The following is a 22,148-nucleotide window of genomic DNA, read 5'->3' on the forward strand; positions in this document are numbered from 1 at the left end:
AATGTTTTAATGGTAAATATTATAGATACACTGTGACAAAACACTATAACAACATAACTGTTGAATGATGGGTAAAACATGTAAACTAGAGAACAGAGCTTTCCACGGCCATATTCAGGCCAGGCAGCCAAACAAATGCAAAATTTGCTTTCCCTTTGATTTCTTCATCCCTGTGGATGAAGTGCGAGTTCAATAAGGGGAGCTGAATGAGAGCCTGCAATACTGAACACAAAGTGACAAGTGAAAGTATTTTGCTTCCAAGTCACTGTAAGCATATATGCATTGTTATTGTGGTTTTTAATTTGGATTCATAAGGGCATTCTAGCTTTGGATTTATTTAGATGAACATGATGCTATAAAAAATTAAATAGTTTCAAGACAGATATTTTTATTGCTCTGTTATTCTCATATATACATGGATACATTAAATGTTTTTGGCTCCCTCATATACAAGTCCCACACCAGTGCCCTGAGTGAGGTTTTCGACTGTTTTCCTGAACAATAGATTTCCGAGTCTTAAACAGGGGACTGCAGATAAATCGCAAAATCGTCCCCTCCAAAGTTTTAAACATAACATATACCTGCAGACTCGCTAGAGAACTCTAGAGAGAGATTGCATAAATACTTACACAATCCACTGTTCATCGGCAGCTTTGCTAGTTAGTTCATTTATTTGAACAACTTAAATGTATATATATTTTTTAAAATAACATTGAAATAGCAGTGTTAGTATGAAGGAACCTTGCACTTGCGAGAAAGCTAAAAGTAATCCTAACACTATTATAATGTTAACACTTGACAACATTAGATTCCTAGGCACCCTAGTGTTCTGCAGAACATTGTTTTTTACTTGTTTATCTTCCACTAAATATGTTCAATAGAAATTAAGTTGAACAGTTATTGAAATGTGGACTGTAGCGTCAAGATAGTTTAACTTTATTAAAACTTTATGTTCTTTTTTTGGGTGTTCAGATGTTCTCTGCTGTGGTATCAGAGGTATTGTGTCTAGTGAAACTGAACTGTTACAATATCGAAATTCACAATTGTAGTATTGTGACAACCCTAGGGCACATATTATCCAAGGGATAAGTGGAAAATACATTTATTTCACAGCCCTGAGACTGTAGATTTCGATACCTATAACAGTCTACAACATTGTAAATAAATTACCATAATTAAGTCAAGTACTTCACTCCAGAAGCGTGTACACTCATCTTCAATAATAAAGCAACCAAAAGTCTTGCGATTCTACTCAGTTTTCATTAAATATTTAGATCCCCCCACCAAATGTCAAAGGTGGCTGTTAGGAAGAGGAACTTAAAATGCCCAAACAGAATAAGTACCTTTTTAAAATGATTTATTAGAGCAACAAGGCCCACTCTAAACAATGACATTACTTTTTTTGTGTGTGCAAATACATTATGTACAATTCTTATAAATATGGCATCTTCGTTTTTTTTTTTGTTAAAAAAGAATATAAAGAAAAATGTGCACAATACAGCAGGTAAAATGGGGCTTCTGAAAATGAAGCAGAGTCCACTTTAAATTATTTACGAAAGAAAAGAAAGAAAAACATTTTTACAGAAATACTAAAATCGCAAACAGCAGTTGATTCCACCCGTGTATTTTGCTAGTGGGTCACAATGGTTCTTGTTCTTGTAGTACTTGATTGTTCTCAATTGAACACCGAGGTTGAAGCAGGAGGTTGCACAGACCTATAGACCTACAGGCGTCAGACCTGCAGGACAAGACAGAGGACAACTACAGTCAATCAATTGGGTTTCTATACCGAGTTCAGTGTGGTTACAATTCAGATTGCCTTTTCAGCACAGAGAACAAATTCAAATACACAGATAAATAAACTGGCTAATTTTCAGCCTGTATTTCTGCTGTCCCTACCCTGCTTTTAAAGCTGTAATTAGCATCGGTAACCCATGTAACTTTCTCAATTATTACACAGAACTAATGACGGATCACATATTCATTAATCTTTTTTCCATTACAAGGATGCTCTTCAAACTGCAATCTCATGATACAGAGCAATGTACCTGCTGGAGTAAGTAACTTGTCAGCAAGTGTGCGGTCATGAATTTCTATGAGTGATAAGATTCATTGAACACAATTGATTTTTAAAAATATATGTATTTTAGTAGTCTGCATATTAAAAACATGTGGTGTATTGAAAAATTGGCACTTAAAAATATAAATCCAAGTATGGGGCCCAACATACACTTTGAGGAGAGCTCCTTCTGAGCTGAATCACTCCAATTGTAACTGACTAGTTAATTACTCTAAACGTGCTCAATATCCATGGTTTAAACTGTGTCTTTCTAATGCAAATTGATTAATAAAAGTATAATTTGTCATCAGCGCTCTAATTACATTTAGAAACAGACATGGATGAATAACAACAAAGTGTAGCTTTAAGGATAGGTAGGGAGAGCAGAAACATTGGTAATAAGATAAGCAAGCCTATAGATAATTGGACTTATTCTTCGCCTCAGCATCCACCCTTTCTTGATCTGAAATGAAACCACAGTCTGTATCTAACAGGTCAAAGATCTGCTGATGCTGCAAGACTAGAAGCACCGAAGACCTCACAGTTATGGGGCACTTTGAGACCGAACTCCTTGTTAGGCAGACTAAGTTGTAACACTAACAAATTAATTGTAACAAATATATTGAGCAGCAATGGTCATTTACATTCCACATGGCAGTGTCAAAATACAAGTCTTCAATAGAACAAAAACAAACACCCCAAAACATTTTTCCTTCTGTTGTTACGCAGATACTGAATTTGCAATCTCCTGTTCACTAATATAATCATGCTAATTTGCACACTGAAGTAAGAATTGGAGCTGTTCGGTAACATTTCAGAGCTGCCGATTACGGGGATAGTTATTAACTGCAGTCGCTGTTCGATGCAAAAACAGATCAAAAAGACTGAAGATGCCAAAAGCTTGTGCATTAGGCGGTGAAGTTAAAGAGATGAATATGACAAAACACAACAACAATATAAAGGTTAAGGCTCTTCTATGTCAAAGGTTCCAATCTGCTCATGTTGGAAGTGCACAGAATCTATAACCTGGTTTTCTAGATGTCCTGGATATTAGAAAGGTCTGCCTGTGAATGTCACCGAGAGGCCGTGCAACGCTCTGCACTCGGCAGTAACTTCCCCACCTACACACACACACATTCACAAGACTATGAAATGACCGAAAAACACATCCTGGCCCCCTCATCCCATTGCTCTCTCTTAAGATGCATTAGGCCAGGGCTGCTATGTGAATTTCTGGCTTACAGGCACTACACATCAGTCCTGGCATTGTGAAACATGCCATCTTTCCAGGGCTGGGATGAAATCAAATCTTTCACCCACCCACTATTAGAAAACTACAGAACTGTACTTTGTTGTGGCTGCATTTGTGTTGCTACTTCCTGTTAATCATAAATGTAACAGCTATGATGTACAGCTTTGTAGTTTGCTATTGGCGTGGTCAAAGATTTGAATTAATCCCACCCTAGGTCTCTGAGTTTGTAATTGACTACAATTAAAACCTAACTGTAGGTTACACCTGTGCCACTGTTTCTGTACTATTGAATTAGTGGATGATCAATTACTATGCAAATGCACGGTCATACTCAGTATCACAGTAAAATATGATCCATTGTGTATCAGGATATTACTAATACAAACACACACATTTCCATTACTTTCAGTGCCATTCTAATGAGGGCAAAAGGACTCTGATTTTAACAGAGCACAATCTCACTGGAAATGGATCTTCAATTGCAGCTCCAAATACTGCAGTTTGGAACAAATTTCAAACAGCTTGGACACCAGGCCTACATGAGAGACTGGCTTTCTAGTTTAACTGACCAGTGTTGCTCTGTGAATAATTGGCAAAAATTGACCCAAGTAGATCTGATATTAGAGAAAAAAAAAAAGCACTTTAACAGGAAGTACAAATACCGAAGCATACAAAATGATTGAAGGGAAAACAGGATTGGAGCAACATGCAACCACAACAGATAAGAGTCTCTAAAATAGATCAGTCTCATACATAAAAGGCTGTTCCTTTCCTACTGTGAGAGATTACATTGTAGAAGCACACCTTCCAATTTACTTTATATGATCACATTGTGATTGTAATCTCAATGTTTTTTTGGGTGTAGGTTCATAATAAATACATAAATATATGAAGAAATTACTTTAAAACTGACTTCCAAGCTTCTGCCCCAATTTTCTCTCAGGCAAAAATAAACCAACGCATGGAAAGCAAAAGCCTTTTTTTCCAGTATCCTAATTATGTTAGAAGTTTAAAAAACAAACAACCCCCCCCCCCAAAAAAAAACATTAAAAACAATTTTTTAATTCACATCAGGCACGTATGAACACAGAAATATACCTGTCGACCATATATTAATTTTTAGTATTATTTTTTATTTGGTTTTGTTTATTTATATTCATTCTGTAGGTCAACATTTACATCAATAGGATTTGCATTTGAGGATATTTTATACCATCTGCCAGTAATTTGTATATTGATTACTTAATGATTTTTTCTGGTTTCTGGACTGCAGACCTAGTCGTTAGGCTGACTGAATTAATAGGTCAAATTGTCATGGTCTTAAGGGGAGCACATACCCCAAGACTGCTGTGACCCCAAATCATGAGAAGAGCGCAAAACATTTACAAGATCCGGACTGTCAACAACAGCAATGTGTGTTACAGAAGGGGGCGGCCCGGGAAGACTGCTATAAGGGAAAAACAACAACTCTTAGTCCAGAACTAAACTGAGTGTGTGAGTGTTGATACTTTAATATGCAAGATTATAGAATAAATTCTTAATTTATTTTGGCCATGAATTCAGAGATGTTCTCTCGGTCACAAGGATAGAGGAGGTCATGATATGTAAAACTAATTGTTAGTGCTTTCGTACAACTGTAACTGGATAAAATATAACTGAGAAGTTTAACCTTTAAATGCTGGTGTGAATGTACCTTTCACTGTAGCACTGAACGCCCCACTTGAACTCCTCGACCAGGAAGCGGATTCTACATGATCAGTTAAGCCAGATCCTCTTCACAGCTGCAAACCCTGAAGAAATCAGCGGCTCCTCCTCACTCAGGTATAACAAACAACCCTACAGAGAAGAACTGGTCTACTGTTTTTTTTTGTTATTTCATAACTGTTCAGTACTTAATGGATTCAATTCAGGTGCTTAATTTGTCAAAGGTATCATCTACCCAAGATATTCAGGGGTTGATTATTTAGAAACCTATACAACCTGCAGGATTGTACTACTGGAGTTGGATATTGAAAATAATTTGGGGCTTTTTGGAAACATTTTGGTATTCTTACGTAGAATTAAACACACAGAGTTGGCAGTGATTTGGAATCTGTGGTCTGCAATTGAAACATAAGACCTCTAACCCAGAGCTCCTCAGACACCTATCTTTTTTCGATAAGGGAAATAAGGTTTGTAAATCAAGTTTCCAACAGCCACCCTCAGAGTGCTTCCTGCTCCTTTCTTGTTCAAAAAGTGCACAACTCAGTGCTGTAATAAATGAGAACAATGGTATCAAAACCACACGCATGTCGTTAACCAAACTTCAAGTATCTGGGACCAGAACACAGGATTGTCTGTAGACCACTTAAGGAAGCATTGCAAGATCAGTGACAATGCTGCCAATTTAATACTACTTTCATAATTGAGATTTCAGGAATAAGTATTAATTTAAGACATTGCTTCTATCCATTATGAAATTCCCCAACGAAGTGAATGCTGTGCCGAGTTTGCCATCCTTCACCAGTGTCCCACGAAGTTAATCAGCAGTTCCTCTCCACTGACACTCAGACAAAGCTTGATTCACCCACTGACTGGAGAGAAATACCAAACCATTGATACAGTTCACAACTGAAAAACATATCTTCTGAACTTAGAAGCTTGACATAGTTTCTTGGCTTTGCTGACTTGTCCGTACAAAGGTTGACATCTTTCGACTGGATGAAAAACTAATAAATAGGCAATAGAATTTTTTTTACTGACAATAAAAGAAGCAAAAAAAAAAAAAATCACATTGCTTATTCAGCAGAAGTACAGGATCCCAGTTCTTCATAGTAGTCCTACTCCCACCCACCTGGGCGGAGCATCTCGTTGACCTCGCGGTTAACAGCCCCTACTGAACTCCCCGGACTAGAGCAGCAACTGTTGGCCGATCTTGGAGAAACAAGCCTGGACTCTTCATGGGAAGCTTGCGTTTCTTCAGATGGGATTCCTGAAACTGGGAACCACCTCTGAAATTAGCTGCAATTTCCCTCGTTCCCACAGCCCGAATCCAAGGCTCTCATGATCGACCAGGGATGAGACGACAATCAGAGCTTCCTGTGGGGCAGCCTCAGAGAGTGATGGGGATTGTGGGAGAGTTCCGCCCCTCTTCCAGCCACATGGCGGCCGAGGAAGAGGAGGAGGTGGAGATTGAGGAGAGGGAGGGGAGGCTGCGCTGCATGCGCCGGTGGATCCTGCGCAGACGGAGAAGGTAGAGCAGGATGGAGAGCAGCACCACCAGGAAGCAGGCCAGGAAAAGGTAGTGATTGTTGACGAAGGTGAAACTACCTCTCCAGTGAGAGTGCGCCCCCTTCAGGATCTCCTGCTGAATGTCCCTGTGGAAGGAACATTAAACAGTAAAGACATGCTGATGGAAACCTTTAGAATATGTCACTTTAATACACACACACACATACACAGAAAGTACAAAATGCACCCATTTCCTAACACCCAAGGGTGCAATCCTGCCATATTTCATTTTTAGATGATAAACGTTTAGAGCCCAAGTTGATTGAGATGGGTTTCTCTCAAAATAACCAAAACAGAATCTGATTGTTCTGTTCCTAGACCCTTCAACTATAAGTATACAGAAAAGTAAAGTTACTTCACAGCCTCTTTTTAAGCAGGCTCCTCCACAGGTCTTTTCACCCTGATAAAATGGTTGCCACTGCTGGAATAAAAACTTTCCAAAAAACGCCATATTTCATATAAAAATCCAAATTTTTGGATCCAAAAAGTAGTGAACCTAAAGATAAAATAATCTTCATAATAATCTATTGTTTTAGGAAACACAAATGCAAATATAAAACTAATCCAATGGGGCATGATGAAGCAACTGGCTATGGAAAACTCTGCTGTGAAGTAAATGAGGGTACCTTAAAGGCAGGAAGCGTGTTCTATAGAGGATGGCGCCCAGAGTCCACTGCACCTCCCGGTCGTAGACCTGCAGGGCGGTCTTCAGGTTCCTATACCGCGTGGGGAAGGAGAAGCCTGTGTGGAAAACCTCGTACATCCAAGCAGACTTGAAGCACTGGTACCTGCAGGGGAGAGGGCTGACTTAGTAATTTTATATGTATCAATATCAAATTCAAAATGCACCACTGAGTTTTGTCTGGCCACTGTGGAGTTCAGGCGAGACTCCAGTTGTGCACATCGAATACAGAGGATTTCTGATATCTGTGTCTCCTGAACCGAAACCCCACAACAGCGGAAATGAAAGTCCACTGGTACATTACTGAAGACGACTGTAGCAACTCGTGGGGATGTGCAACGCCATATGTTTTCCAGAAGCCCACTGTGCTCTCCTGAAGGGCTGTGCAACACTTACTTGAGTCTGTGCAGGTCTGCGTGCGAGGCGTACAACCCACGATCAAAGCGCTCTCGCAACGTCTTCCACTTGGTGGCGCAGTAGTTCTGCAAAGACACACAGGACTATTTAGGGAGGGCTAACTGACTGCTACATCTAGACTACATTCATGCTGGGAATAACCGAGCCAAAAGGCAAGACAGTGTTCATCAGCAGGACCTTTTAATAGTGGTTTATTGATTCAGACTAGATTTACATATACGACAACAAACTCTTATTTATTTTTATTCCTTACAGAACACACCCTTTAGAGATGGTGGTAGACCAGTTTAGGGTGGTGGTGTCCAACCATGGCTCTGGGATCCAATCCACCCCAAAATCACAAATTATAGTTTAAGAAAATCAGTTGTTTAGTTAAGGAAATCTAGTAGCTGAGGGCTGAAGGATTTTCAGTTTTTGGTTTCAAATGTTCTACATTTTTTATATATATTATACACACACACAGATATATATGCAAAACATCCTGGATTGGGACTCTGTGTACAGGACCATGGTTGGACAAACTGTGTAGGATGCTCCAAAGGCATATCCTCCTAATTAAAGTCCTCTCGTTTACCAAGTTACCACTTTATTGGGATCACGCCACACTCGTTGGAGAGCAGTTTTCAACACAGCTCCAGCGTGCGACAGACAGGTGTTTGAAATCCTTGTTTAATCATTATCACAACGTCAGTAATAATAATCAAGCGAAGCTGATATTATTGCTTAAATAGCACAGCTTAATCCTATTATCACGTGTGGTTAATGTCTTCATTATTGTACTCCACTGTAGTTAAATGGTGTTCTTTACGTGTAATTCATTTTGTCAGTTCATTCTTTGTATGTTACTTGTTAACAAGATCAGATGTCACATATGAATAACTTAAAAAACAAAGCCTTGAAGAAATTATCATTTTCACAAAAAAAGGACACATTCTTTAAGGTGGTTTTAGGTGTTGATGTTGAAGCTGTGGCAATCAAAGAATTAAACTGATCTCTCCCCTCTTACAACTACCCATTTGTTACCAATTTAGCAACAACCTCAAACACTAGGTCTGTTCCAGACTCGAGCCGGGTTGAACACAGCATGCAGGATCGTGTGCCTTTCTCAGACTATGTACAGAGGAGGGGTGAGGGGGTTCTGGGGTACCTTGGCAGCGTTGGCGTACTTGGAGGCGTTGTAGTCGCCGCCCATGCGCAGCACGTCCTCGGTGCAATAGTAGAACTCAGAGAAGCCGTAGAACTCGCTGTTGTAGTAGTCGATGGGCGGCTGGTAGACGCTGTTCAGGGAGGACTGGGTCTCGTTGGTCTTGTTCAGGAAGGGCTGCAGCACCAGCCGGCAGAGGTCGAAGTCACCAGTACCCCGCAAGAACAGGCTGTGCCCCCCCTGTGGCACCTCATCCTCCAGGCCCAGCGGCAGACATGGGTCCAGGACAGGAGACTCCGATGACTCGCCCGTGTGTCTGTCCAGCAGTCTGACAGGGACAACACAGTGGACAAGGTGGCCGTTACAGCACTGCACAAATGATTGGGTTGTGATAACATTAAAAAAAAAAAAAACAGTGGGACTAGTGTATCTTTCAAATACTACAGTTTGCTTTACATGACTTTGATTTATTTCAAATTTATAAGGGTTTTTGAGGATAAAACTTTTGTGTCCGACTTTACCGATATATAAACTATATACTAAAGCAGTGGGTCCAAATCCTGCTCCTGGAGGACCCCCTATCCTGCTGATTGAGAACTGAATTCCCAATTACTTAATTGAACCCATAAGCCTTTTAATTATTTTAAACAGTAGGGGGTTTAAGTTAAGTATAGAATTGTATGAAGAACTTAAAGAACAAACTGTTATTACACAATTTAAATGTAACAATCTGCTTAGATTTGACTTTCAATTCAAGTTCAATTAAGTAATTGAGAGCTCAGCTGTAACAAAAACCAGTAAGGTAGGGGCTAACAGAGTCAAAAAAATATATATATCAGAAGATCCCTTTGAAATAGCAGATACTTGCATAGAAATACAGGTTGACAGTCAAAAGTATACAATTTCTTTTTTGAAGTTCACTGAAAGAAAATGATGAGTAATTTAGGGTAAAAGTGAAAACCGGTGCGGTTCAACCATGATTACCAGAGCGCAAAATGCAGAGGAGAGGGAATCACCAGAAGGTAAATCAAAACACCCTCATTATGAAAAAATAATGCGTACTTGCTAATGCACGAAAAGCCTTACTTGTTCTCCATCAGGGTCTTGCTGACCAGGCTGTCTTCATATCGCTGCCTGGCCGCGTTCCCTCCGAAGCCCAGGAAGGTGGACACATACACGCGGTACACATGCTCTGTGCGGTGGGCATCACAGCCCAGGTTGAACTCTGCTAGCAGGTTTTTAGCCACTTCTTCCTGTGAAAGTGTCAATATTAGAGAGCGAGAGAGACCCCTTCCTCTTCCCCCTCCACCTCAGACATTTTAATGAAGCAAGACATAGCAAGACAGTAGGTAACTAACCTGGGGTTTTACCTATATATACACACACATCAGCATAGAGGGGGAAGAAAACTAATGACAGCTTTACACAGGGTCTAAATCTTTTGTTTAAGTCTTAACATCATTGATTTACTATGCTGAGTGGCTTGAGCATTCTTTCAGATCTACAAACTACATTTGGATCCTTAACTAAACACAAGATCAAATGAGATCTTCATTTATGTATGAAATGTGATGTGATGAGTGTGAAATTCACTTGATACTGAATTGTTATTCTGGTTCCTTGGCACTTAATGTTATTACATCATATCCTCAGATGTGTGTGTATGTGTAACTCTGTTCAACAAATCGAGCAAGAGAATAGATTGAACTAATAATAAATTAGTCAGCATAAGATATTGGATTTAAATGTCTTGCTAGCATAAGTATAGATGCACGCTGTTGTGTTGGATTATATGGCAAAGCCTGTAACTATAGGACATCGTTTTTTTGTGCTAGTTGAATTCCTGGCACTTTCATAGTCAACTGATCTGAAGCAGATAGATTTCTGAATACATTTATTCCATAGTTTCAAAGAATCAAACTGCAATTTTAAAATGCAGAAAAAGCAGCTTCTCACTTAACCCTGTAAGAATTATCAATGCACTCTTTGCATGCACTATCAAAGCTGCATCAGACCTGTTCAGCGTTCCGCTTTTTGGTTAATACACTCATGTTGATTGTTAGATACATGAAGTATGCAAGTTAGTGTATTAGGTAGCTATAATTACAATCCTCTGCTTGAAGTGTGTTAGCTGAGTCACAAGCGTGGAGTAAAGAGGGCTAATATTCCCTTACTAGTGTGAAAACAGTGTTTCATGACAATTCTGAGATTGTTTATACATCAAAGTTCAAAATAAATTATTTACTCAGAAGAAAGACCAGCAGTTTTTTGCAAACATTATGGGTGAGAAGAGAAGCTGGAGATATTTGACAATAACTCTAATAAACCTATACAGTACTGTGCAACAGTTTTAGGCAGGTGTGAAAAAATGCTGTAAAGTAAGAATGTTTTCAAAAATAGACATGCAAATAGATTATATTTATCAATTAACTAAATGCAAAGTGAGTAGAAGAAAAATCCAGCTGTCCAGCCCTTTCGTGAAAAAACTGCCTTCTGCTACAGCCAGATATTTCAGATTTTAACTCATCAGTCCAGAGCACCTGCTGCCATTTTTCTGCATCCCAGTTCCTGTGTTTTCGTGCACAGTTCAGTCAGTTGGCCTTGTTGCCATGTCAGAGGTATGGCTTTTTGGCCGCAAGTCTTCCATGAAGGACACTTCTGACCAGAATTCTCCGGACAGTAGATGGACATCTTCCGATCGTGAAGGGAAGTAAGCATGATGTGTCTCTCATCTGTCGCAGTAAGTTTCCTTGGCCGACCACTGCGTCTACGGTCCTCAATGTTGCCCGTTTCTTTGTGCATCTTCAAAAAAGCGTGGACAGCACATCTGGAAACCCCTGTCTGCCTTGAAACGTCTGCCTGGGACAGACCTTGCTGGTGAAGTATAACTACCCTGTGTCTTGTTGCTGTGCTCAGTCTTGCCATGGTGTATGACTTTTGACAGTAAACCTTGTTAGCTGAGTTTGGCTGTTCCTCACCCAGTTTTATTTCTTCTACACAGCCGTTTCTGTTTCAGTTAATGATTGTGTTTCAACCTACATATTGAATTGATGATCATTAACACCTGTGTGGTATAACAGTTTAATCATACATCTGACTATATGCCTACAAAATCCCTGACTGTGTGCTAGTGTACCTAGAAGAATTGATGCTGTTTTGAAGGCAAAGGGTGGTCACACCAAATATGGATTTGATGTAGATTTTTCTTCTGTTCACTCACTTTGCATTTAGTTAATTGATAAATATAATCTATTAACATGTATTTTTTTGAAAGCATTCTTACTTAACAGCATTTTTTCACACCTGCCTAAAACTTTTGCACAGTACTTCATACTTTCTTTCTTTCAGACTGGCTTAGTGCATCTACCTACTATCCACCTCAAGCATCCAGAGAGTTTTTCCTGAGGCAGTGGAAGGCAGACATGCTGGGGAGTGGGGTACCAGGGTTGGGCAGAAGGTATTGCAAGAAATGGAGTAAGCCAAAAAAATAAAATAAAAATGAAAAGGAACCAACCAAACAAAAATCAAACACACAAAAACAATAAGGAAGTGGTATGGATAATAACCTGTTGTGTAGAACCAAAGCTTACAGTTTTGGGCACTTCATACGCGATCTGTGTGGACACGCCTCCCATGTCCAGCACCCCCGCTGTCCTCCTGCGCACCAGCGCCTCCTGGATGTCGCTGCCTGGGACCTGAACCTCCACCAGGGCCTCCTCCTCTGTAGGAGAGGGAGAGAGGGAAAGAGAAAGAGAAAAGTACAGGGAAACAAAATATATTATTATTTATTTCTTAGCAGACCCTATCCAGGGTGACTTACAAAATATAAGCGAAATACAAAGTGCAAAAATACAGTTCAGTACAAGGCATCAAACATTACATTACAAATTTAAATTGACATAATACAGTGCAATTCAAAGCATTATACATTTTACAAATGATAATAAGCACAAAGCTGTAGCCTTCCATGTTGTCTGACACAAACTGTTCTGATACAGCAAAAGAAACCTACCATCTTCAACATGTTCAAATCTTCCTAGAACAAAGTTGATGCCAATCCATGCATAGACACCTGTATACAGAGAGAGAAAGAGAAATAATCATAATTGTTCTTTTCCCCTTACATAGATTACCAAGATTAGAGAAACTGCCAGAATGTAGACCTCTCTCCACCTCTGGCTTTTTTTAAGGCAACTTGTGATACTTGAGGTGAAGTCTTTCTTGATGAGTCCTCGAAATGATAAGTTTTCTAATTAAATGTTTTGCACGATGATCTAATGAAAAAATGTTTGTGCAGAAACCTAGCAGGAGTAAGTTTGTCCACTCAGACTACAAGAATCAGCATGTCTTATTTACTTTATCATTTGGATCTAGGCCACAGGAAATGCATAACATTACAATGGAATATAATCTGAGGTTATATTTTCTACAGGGGCTGCAGCCTCTCTGTAGTGCACCCACCCTCTTGTTTGCCCGATATTACTTCCACATGCGAGTCTGAGAACAGGAAGTTGAAATGCACAGGAACATCAGTCCGCAGGTCTTCAAGCAGGGCTTCCTGTTGACTGCAAACAGAAACCCTTTGTCAGTACACAGAACTGGCAGCTCAGTCAGTCTTCACACCATGGCTGCCAGGCAGGGGGCAGGACTGTGTAGCACAACCAAACAATGCAAACAGACGGCAATATTAATCAAAGATGCACTCCCCTTATGAAGCGGTTTGTCTGAGAAACATTTTACAGGCTGGAGTGACCCGCTTTCTTAAGGCTAAAGTAAGAACTGAGACCTCCCAGTCTGGCTGTAAACAAACAAGTCCCTCTAGAACTCATAAAAAAGACCAGTGAGGGAAGAGAAGAAGTGATTTTAATATAATTTCCATAGCCCCCCCCCATTCTTTCAATAGATCTCAACTTGGGTGTGTAATAATAATAATAATAATAATAATATTATTATTATTATTATATAATAATAATAATAATAATAATAATAATAATAATAATAATAATAAAATAAAAAATTGGAAATTCCAAGTTTGCACAATTGAAAACTCGTAAATTATGCATCAGTGTATTGCTAGGCGCAGCAGCGTACCTGTCAGGTAGCACTCTCATTCCTGCGGTGCAGAGGATGTACAGAGGCGTCTCCTGGTGCTTGTTCTTAGGGATGTGTTGTGCAGCAAAACTCAGCAAGGGGTAGACATAGTCGCTGGCTTTCTCTGGAGCTGTGGCCAGTTCAGAGATACCTAATCATTATTAGGAGAAAAAAAGTTATCATGTCATGTCATGCATCAGCTGGTGTTTATTCTTCTTCTTTTAATCAGTAGTTTAAAAAGGTCATTTAAAACCTGGCTTTTGAGGCCTGGAATAGCTCACCCCTGATTGACAACACAATCAGTTTGGAATTAGGGTCTCTATTTGGATGAGGGCACAGCATCAAACTATTTAATTGGCCAGTGTTGCTAGACTGCAGTTTAATCAGTGCTGTTTTAATTGAAAGCAATTATTAACAAATGTGTGATTTGTCATCAGTAGGGCCCTGTGTTTTAGGCATTTTTTTTCAACTGCTCCAGCAGATTCAACCATTTATAGTAATTTAAGTTACAATAAATAATTCAAATTGATTGATTGATTCATTAATTAAAAAAAACAACCAATGAGTATAAATTTGAGAGTGCAAAGACATTGCAAACAAAAGCATTTAACTTTAATCTCCACATGATGTTCTGTACACTGATGGGTATAATTTATTTTGCACAACTTGTAGTTTATTTTTGGACCACACTCAAATGTCAACAACAGACCAACATTTATCTGCAGACAACGAAAGGCTGAGATTGACAGGTTTAAGACTGCAGCCTTTGGTAATAAATGTAAGGGGAAAAAGTTATGAACTTGTACGATTTCTTTTTAATTATTTGAGATCAGCATTTGTTTGTGCCAATATCTCACAGGAAAATGTGAATAATACAAAACTATGTGCACTTCTGAACAAACAAACATGTATTACATGTAGGGGCAATTCCTACAGTAGGTCAACTGAGAAGGGAATATCTACCCCCAAATTAAGGATTTCAACAGGTCAAAAAAACGCAAACTGGTAAAGATTTTTTTGCACATTTCCTTTGTTCTCCAAGGACTATCAAATACCTCCAAACTGAAAGTAAAATTAGCCAATACAGTTAATCTGCACTCATTACCCATTACTCATAGGTAGCAAAGTGTGTTATGACATGTTTAAATGCATTTGAAGTAAGTTTTAATAATGGGGATGGATTTATTTCCAGTAATACCAGTAAGATGATCAAGGGATGAAATTACACTCTTTAAGGTTCACTGACATATTCAGTACATTAGACCTAGCCCACAAAATAACTCTTGCCAGCAATATCTGGGCAAATAATTTTCAGAAAGTAGACAAGCTGGTTGTAACCTTTAATAAAATGTGTAACATTGCCCAAACAGAATTAAAAAAAAAAAAAATGTAAAGACCACTTGACAGAAGCAATCCAATAAGGCTGTACTTTAGCTATGAAGTTGCCACCTGAGCCATGCTAACATGATGGGGCACTTGGTATTCTTCCGCTGAATATCATTACAAATACAGTGAGGGAAAAAAGTATTTGATCCCCTGCTGATTTTGTATGTTTGCCCACTGACAAAAGTTATAAATTGATTTGCATGTTAATGAGGGAAATAAGTATTTGATCCCCTATCAATCAGCAAGATTTCTGGCTCCCAGGTGTCTTTTATACAGGCAACAAGCTGAGATTAGGGGCACTCTCTTAAAGGGACTCTCCTAATCTCAGCTTGTTACCTGTATAAAAGACACCTGTCCACAGAAGCAATCAATCAATCAGATTCCAAACTCTCCACCATGGCCAAGACCAAAGAGCTGTCCAAGGATGTCAGGGACAAGATTGTAGACCTACACAAGGCTGGAATGGTCTACAAGACCATCGCCAAGCAGCTTGGTGAGAAGGTGACAACAGTTGGTGCGATTATTCGCAAATGGAAGAAACACAAAATAACTGTCAGTCTCCCTCGCTCTGGGGCTCCATGCAAGATCTCACCTCGTGGAGTTTCAATGATCATGAGAACGGTGAGGAATCAGCCCAGAACTACACGGGAGGATCTTGTTAATGATCTCAAGGCAGCTGGGACCATAGTCACCAAGAAAAAAATTGGTAACACTACGCCGTGAAGGACTGAAATCCTGCAGCGCCCGCAAGGTCCCCCTGCTCAAGAAAGCACATGTACAGGCCCGTCTGAAGTTTGCCAACATCTGAATGATTCAGAGGAGAACTGGGTGAAAGTGTTGTGGTCAGATGAGATCAAAATCGAGCTCTTTGGCATCAACTCAACTCGCTGTGTTTGGAGGAGGAGGAATGACCCCAAGAACACCATCCCCACCGTCAAGCATGGAGGTGGAAACATTATGCTTTGGGGGTGTTTTTCTGCAAAGGGGACAGGACAACTGCACCGCATCAAAGGGACGATGGACGGGGCCATGTACCGTCAAATCTTGGGTGAGAACCTCCTTCCCTCAGCCAGGGCATTGAAAATGGATCGTGGATGGGTATTCCAGCATGACAATGACCCAAAACAAACAGCCAAGGCAACAAAGGAGTGGCTCAAGAAGAAGCACATTAAGGTCCTGGAGTGGCCTAGCCAGTCTCCAGACCTTAATCCCATAGAAAATCTGTGGAGGGAGCTGAAGGTTCGAGTTGCCAAACGTCAGCCTCGAAACCTTAATGACTTGGAGAGGATCTGCAAAGAGGAGTGGGACCAAATCCCTCCTGAGATGTGTGCAAACCTGGTGGCCAACTACAAGAAACGTCTGACCTCTGTGATTACCAACAAGGGTTTTGCCACCAAGTACTAAGTCGAAGGGGTCAAATACTTATTTCACTCATTAACATGCAAATCAATTAATAACTTTTTTGAAATGCGTTTTTCTGGATTTTTTTGTTGTTATTCTGTCTCTCACTGTTAAAATACACCTACCATTAAAATTATAGACTGATCATTTCTTTGTCAGTGGACAAACGTACAAAATCAGCAGGGGATCAAATACTTTTTCCCTCACTGTACATCCCTTTTTATCTATTTAAATGATGTATTTACACACTCCAAGAATGCACGGCATTGTGATCCCTGTGTCGATGCAATACCTGGCTTGATCTTCATGACCACGGGCTTCCTGTTCTGGTCCCTCATCTGACGGATGTCAAGCAGGTCGTGCGGGTTGCCGTTGTGCCGGGGCCAGCAGTACACGAAGAGCCGCGAGCCGCTACTGCCACAGTCCACCACAATGCCATAGTTCAGGTTGGGGTTGCCAGTGTCTGTGGCCTCCACGTCAGTCACACGAGCCAGGTACCTAGAGACAGAAGCCAGCAAACAAAGCTAATCACTACGGATTGTTTTCTCCCCGTTTTAGAACGCAGGAGCAGGAGTGTGCAGGAGATACAAAGCCAACACAGAGCATGGCAAGAAATCAAAAGTAATTGGAGAAGAATATTTATGTTCCTGTACATGTAATAATCAAATGCCAACTTAAGGCAAGCTGTTGTGACATTTAATCCTTAAGCGGATGTTAAATGTCACAACAGCTTGCCATATGCACTAACACATCTAGATAGAGATATTTTCATCTCTTTATTGGGTTTTGAAACTCAACTTTAAATGATTACAAATGATAAAAGACACAATGTCTGAAACAGTCCCTCATTCAGTTGCTTCTGGTATAGTCTACGCAAGGAGATCATTTCACGATGTCATTCTCAGCAGGAGTTTGGCTGCTTCCGTCAAGTCTGAGATGATTCAATTACACAGTTGCATGCCCTGGGTACTTTTTACTGAGATGTCTTTCTTTTAAGCCAATCAGAAGTACACAGCTTCACATTTCTTTAATAAAGAATATTTTATACCTAAAATATCTTTCCAGGCATGCAGTGCAATGGTTGCATACAAAGCCACTGACCCCACACCATTTTAACAAAGCTTCCAACAATGAGAGCGAGATTAGGGAGGGCAGAGGTGTGTACTCCCTGTTAGTGACGTGGACTATAAGCAGTGCCTGAAGAAGACTGATTTCACATTGCTCAATGAGCCTTAGAAACAAAAAGTTAACAAACTTCCCGTAACTTTAATACTAAAAACTAAAAGTGTTAATAGCAATTAATTAATGTAACATGGTTCAGTAGTACTTTGAGGATCAGCTGACACAAATACAGGTGGCTGTCTAAACCTGGATGGAAGCTTTTGCATATTTCTTCCTTAAGTAAACCCCAGTCAAAGGTCAACCAAAGGTAACATGAAAAGGACCACAATGTAATCCAGTTACCTAGCCCTTTATCTGACATCTCCACTTATTGCACGCACTGTTCCCCTGCCAAGTTCACCCGTATCATTGTCCACAATTCACTCTTTGTCTTGTTGTCAGGCATGTGGTCTGAACACTTTAAGACTGTAACCAAATCCACACAGCTCTGCCTTCCTCTCAGCTTTCCCAATTCACATACAACCCTACAGTCTCAAAAAACCCACATAAATAAAAAAGAATAGCATTCAAATATGAGCGAGGGTAACCAAAATTGGTTTTGCGTTTTGTTTTATATAATGAAGGATTTAACTTCTGTAGTGACAGTAGGCCACACCACTGCAGAGCAACTATCTATTAATCTTCAACACTCATCTAACCTTTGTGTTTGTTTGTTTATTTCCAATCTGCCCATTATTTGGCCGCAGTTCAGATACAAGTGGTGTGTTCACAGCTTAAGGAAGACCAAACAGCTGTGGGAACAGGCAGACTGCAGGCTGGGAAAATATTTGGCAACAAAATACACCTTCAGGACTTAAAGTCACCTAGGCTATATTTTATTTAACACTGAATCACTGATGTTTCATAATTGATGTAGTACCATGAAGCCACACAGAGCTGACAGTTTTTCTGCAAGGCGACAAGCACTGTGACCAGGAAGAACTCCCTGTAGAAAATTATGGAAATGAGACTCCGATTGCACAGCTTATCGTTATTCAGAACAATACACTAATATAGTTTGGTACAAAACATTTGCAAAAGGGGTATTATTCTCTTATTACCTCATATGCTGTGCAATGGCTCACCCTGTACTCGGATCAAAATAGCTTTTGTGAGTACCGTTAATGTGGATTCAAATATTGTTTAAAGTCCTAAATGGTTTATACAAATAAATTCAAAGCAGGGTAACAAAGCTTGACATACTCGGCACCTAGCAGTGGTTTATGCGCAAGACCCCAGAGCTTGAAAGCCCTGAATTGGATGCAAGTGTGCTGCGAGAAGGAGGCAGATGTTAGATCTCCATTTTTTTTCATTTGACATTTGCGTCGCTCTCCGGCAGGTACCCACCTTTGGAACGGCTTGTCCTTGTGCAGCCAGCTGTGCCGCCCCTTGCCCAGCACCAGCAGCAGATACACCACACAGAGTGTGGCTGCCAGAAAGCCCAGGAACAGCAGCTGCCGAATGGAGGCACAGGGCATGCGTGGCAGCCCCACTGGAGACAGACTGAAGTGCCAGGAGGCCGGGAACAAGCAGGAGAAACTGATTCTGGGAGACAAACAGAAACAGAGAAACGGATTGTTTTGCTTTTATCTGATTTAATTTGAATATGGCAACAGCAAAGTATTAAATATAGTAACTTTTCCTTTAACTAGTGTATTGTCTTCAGCGAGTTATGTTTCATTTTGAAAAAACAAAACTCAAGGGACAATTAAGGGGAAATGGTTTCAACCGAGATCGTATATACAGCTGGTCGATTGGTAATGACTACACTGTGTCTTGGCACATACCTTCCCATGGTTGGGAGTCTCAGGCGTTCACGTCACTGGGAATCCAATGAAGAAAGCAGAGATTTTCTGAGTCAGAGCATCTTCACTGGCACACCTTCCCCATCACACAGCTCCACCTAACAGATCCCATTCTCAAACCGTCTGGGGAAAAATAAAGGAAAACCTATGTAGCAACTAAATGGTAGAAAACAAGATTGTAATGTTGGGAGCAATCCTAACTACACAGATTTGTCTACATTATTGGTAATAATCAGCATTTTTCTTTCCCTACTACTGAACAACATACTGCATGGGGTTTGTTAAAATCATAAAGGTTTATATAAATGGTTTCTATAAATCAGCACTATGCTCCCACAAAATATACATTTTAAAATGCGGTACAAAATAAAAACAAACGCCAGGTTTGATTTTTAGGTAGAATTGGGACTTATTTTTTGTCTGTTTACATTTAAAGAAAGTATTATGAAATTAAAAACAACATTAACCAATTTGTTCACAAACTTAAAACCCCCAGCAAAACTCAGCTCACGATTATTAGGTTTTAACGGGACATAAACACAATGTATTTTGTAATAAGCAAAAAATCACTTATGAGGTCTTGTCATTTGAAGACGCGTTTGTCAACAGCGAGATCAACATATTTAAGAAGATGCACCGGGTCTTCAACCTACATTATTCAATACTATTAATAGCTAGTTAAAGCAAAAGAGGGTACTCTAATTAGTAAGTTATTTTACTAATGCAAAGTAGCCCGTAAAGATACAATACACCTGCTTTCCGCCACACCGATGCTCAATGTTAATATTTTAAGTGAGGTTTCCCTGTCGGTGTACAGCGGGTGTATGTATCCAAAGGAGCGACATGCGGGTACAGTACTGTGCATTAAAACAGTTTCTAAATTATGTCGTTTCGGTCAAATATAGCAAACGATAGCAACTGTACCTGTATTCTTCCCAATACAACTGGCAGATTAATATATAGAAAATACAAAGTAAAAACACATTGCACAGCTCAACACCACAATTAAAACTTTCATCGGTGTTTTGACTGCGTCTAGTCTTTTAAAGGCTATAGTGTAAATCAATATAATGTTAATAGGTCTTTGACAACAGTCACTTTTGGCCGAGTTTCCTAATTCCCAGCACCATTGGCATGACACGAAATCACCTTATTTACTCAGCTGCTCAGCCTCAGGTATCCACTGATCTTAAAACTTCCCTGGCGTTATGCAACCTGCCTCAACCCCTCTCGCCTCTCCGCCTTCGCTGACATCAATCCGGTAACGAAATAGTTATTGCACACTTAAAGAAACGGAGACCATTTTGGCTCAACCATAGGCTCCGCGCCTTGTGACAGTAGCCGAGCATTTGGAGCCAACATGACGTACACAGGGATGTAGTTTCCTCCCCTGTCGCTGTGAAACCTAAAGGTATTACTGAGATAACATATGGCTACCTCCAATAACAAATATAAATATTTTTTAATAAACTAGAAACTGTTGTGGGCGTTTGAAACCTTACAAGAACAACCACGTATGTGAATTAAAAGAAAATGTATATATTTTATAACGCGTTTGCCGGCTAACATCAGAATCGCGATAGGTCAACACAATTTCACATGCGATAGTCAGTGTTATTGGTCATATTTACCTGCCCGTAGCTTCGCACAAACGTACTCGATGCGTGAAAAGACTGTCTTGACGCACAGCGCGACATGTTCTCAGCTCATTTTCAAGAACATAAAGCAACGTAGCCGAGGTGAACATTGACAGAGAATGGTCTGCGCATGCGCCGTGCGTGTAAAAACTTTATTGACACCTTCTGTATGCCAACATACCATTCAGAGGTGAGGGATGCGACGAGCGACGCTTTCGTGGCAGTTTCACAGCAGTTTCACACAGCCCTCCCATTGTCCACTGAAACGCCCGCATTGCTGCGATTGTTCAAACACCTCCACCTTGGAATCAGCAATTTTAATAACGTGAAAGGTCAAATTAAGTAAAGCATTTAGTCATTTTGGCTACTTGTACATCATTTTCGCCCTATCCGGTGAACATTGTATTATTTTGTATTTAAATTAAGACAAAAAACTGAAAAAATGAAAAAGCCTGGCTGGGGTTTAAAATGTATTCTACAAGTAGCCAAAATGACAACAAATAAACACTTTTTACTGTGCCTCAAATCCAATTTCACGCCAAAAACCTGGGAATATTGTTCTGTAGCAATGGTGGACATTCTAATCCTGTTTATACCACCTGCTACTTATGGAACACAATTCACTGTTAAACTGACAAAACAGGCATTTATTCTACATATATAGGTGGCAATTTTAAGACCCTTAAAGGGAGAACAGGAATGTGTTTTTTTAGGATCTGGGTTACCTGCTTTGACTGGACAATTTATACCAGTGGTCTCCATCCCTGGTCCTCGAGAGTTTCAATTCAGTTAGTTATCTCACCATAATTGTTTATATAGAGCTTAATTAATCACAATTACATG

General features: G+C 39.9%; 1 protein-coding gene across 3 annotated transcripts; it reads right to left on the bottom strand.

The window, feature by feature from the left end:
- Positions 1 to 1,340: 1,340 nt before the first annotated feature.
- Positions 1,341 to 21,434, bottom strand: entpd4 (ectonucleoside triphosphate diphosphohydrolase 4). 3 transcript variants are annotated; one of them, XR_010820026.1, is made up of 14 exons: positions 21,300 to 21,434; positions 19,651 to 19,791; positions 19,211 to 19,408; positions 16,995 to 17,200; positions 13,916 to 14,066; positions 13,286 to 13,389; positions 12,837 to 12,896; positions 12,391 to 12,545; positions 9,911 to 10,077; positions 8,828 to 9,152; positions 7,660 to 7,745; positions 7,208 to 7,369; positions 5,005 to 6,667; positions 1,341 to 1,738 (listed from the first exon to the last, which is right to left on the bottom strand). XR_010820026.1 is itself a non-coding variant. In XM_066714418.1 (13 exons), exons 2-13 carry the CDS (start codon positions 19,656 to 19,658, stop codon positions 6,403 to 6,405), a joined length of 1,863 nt encoding a protein of 620 aa, XP_066570515.1. In that variant the 5' UTR covers positions 19,659 to 19,791; positions 21,300 to 21,434; the 3' UTR covers positions 1,341 to 6,402. The 3 variants fall into 3 exon arrangements, 2 of the variants coding, with proteins under 2 accessions (XP_066570515.1, XP_066570514.1); XM_066714418.1 differs by having other exon boundaries at positions 1,341 to 6,667; positions 12,415 to 12,545; XM_066714417.1 differs by having other exon boundaries at positions 1,341 to 6,667.
- Positions 21,435 to 22,148: the final 714 nt, after the last annotated feature.

Source organism: Amia ocellicauda, chromosome 9, assembly GCF_036373705.1.
Source record: "Amia ocellicauda isolate fAmiCal2 chromosome 9, fAmiCal2.hap1, whole genome shotgun sequence".
In the NCBI taxonomy this organism is placed as follows: domain Eukaryota; kingdom Metazoa; phylum Chordata; class Actinopteri; order Amiiformes; family Amiidae; genus Amia; species Amia ocellicauda.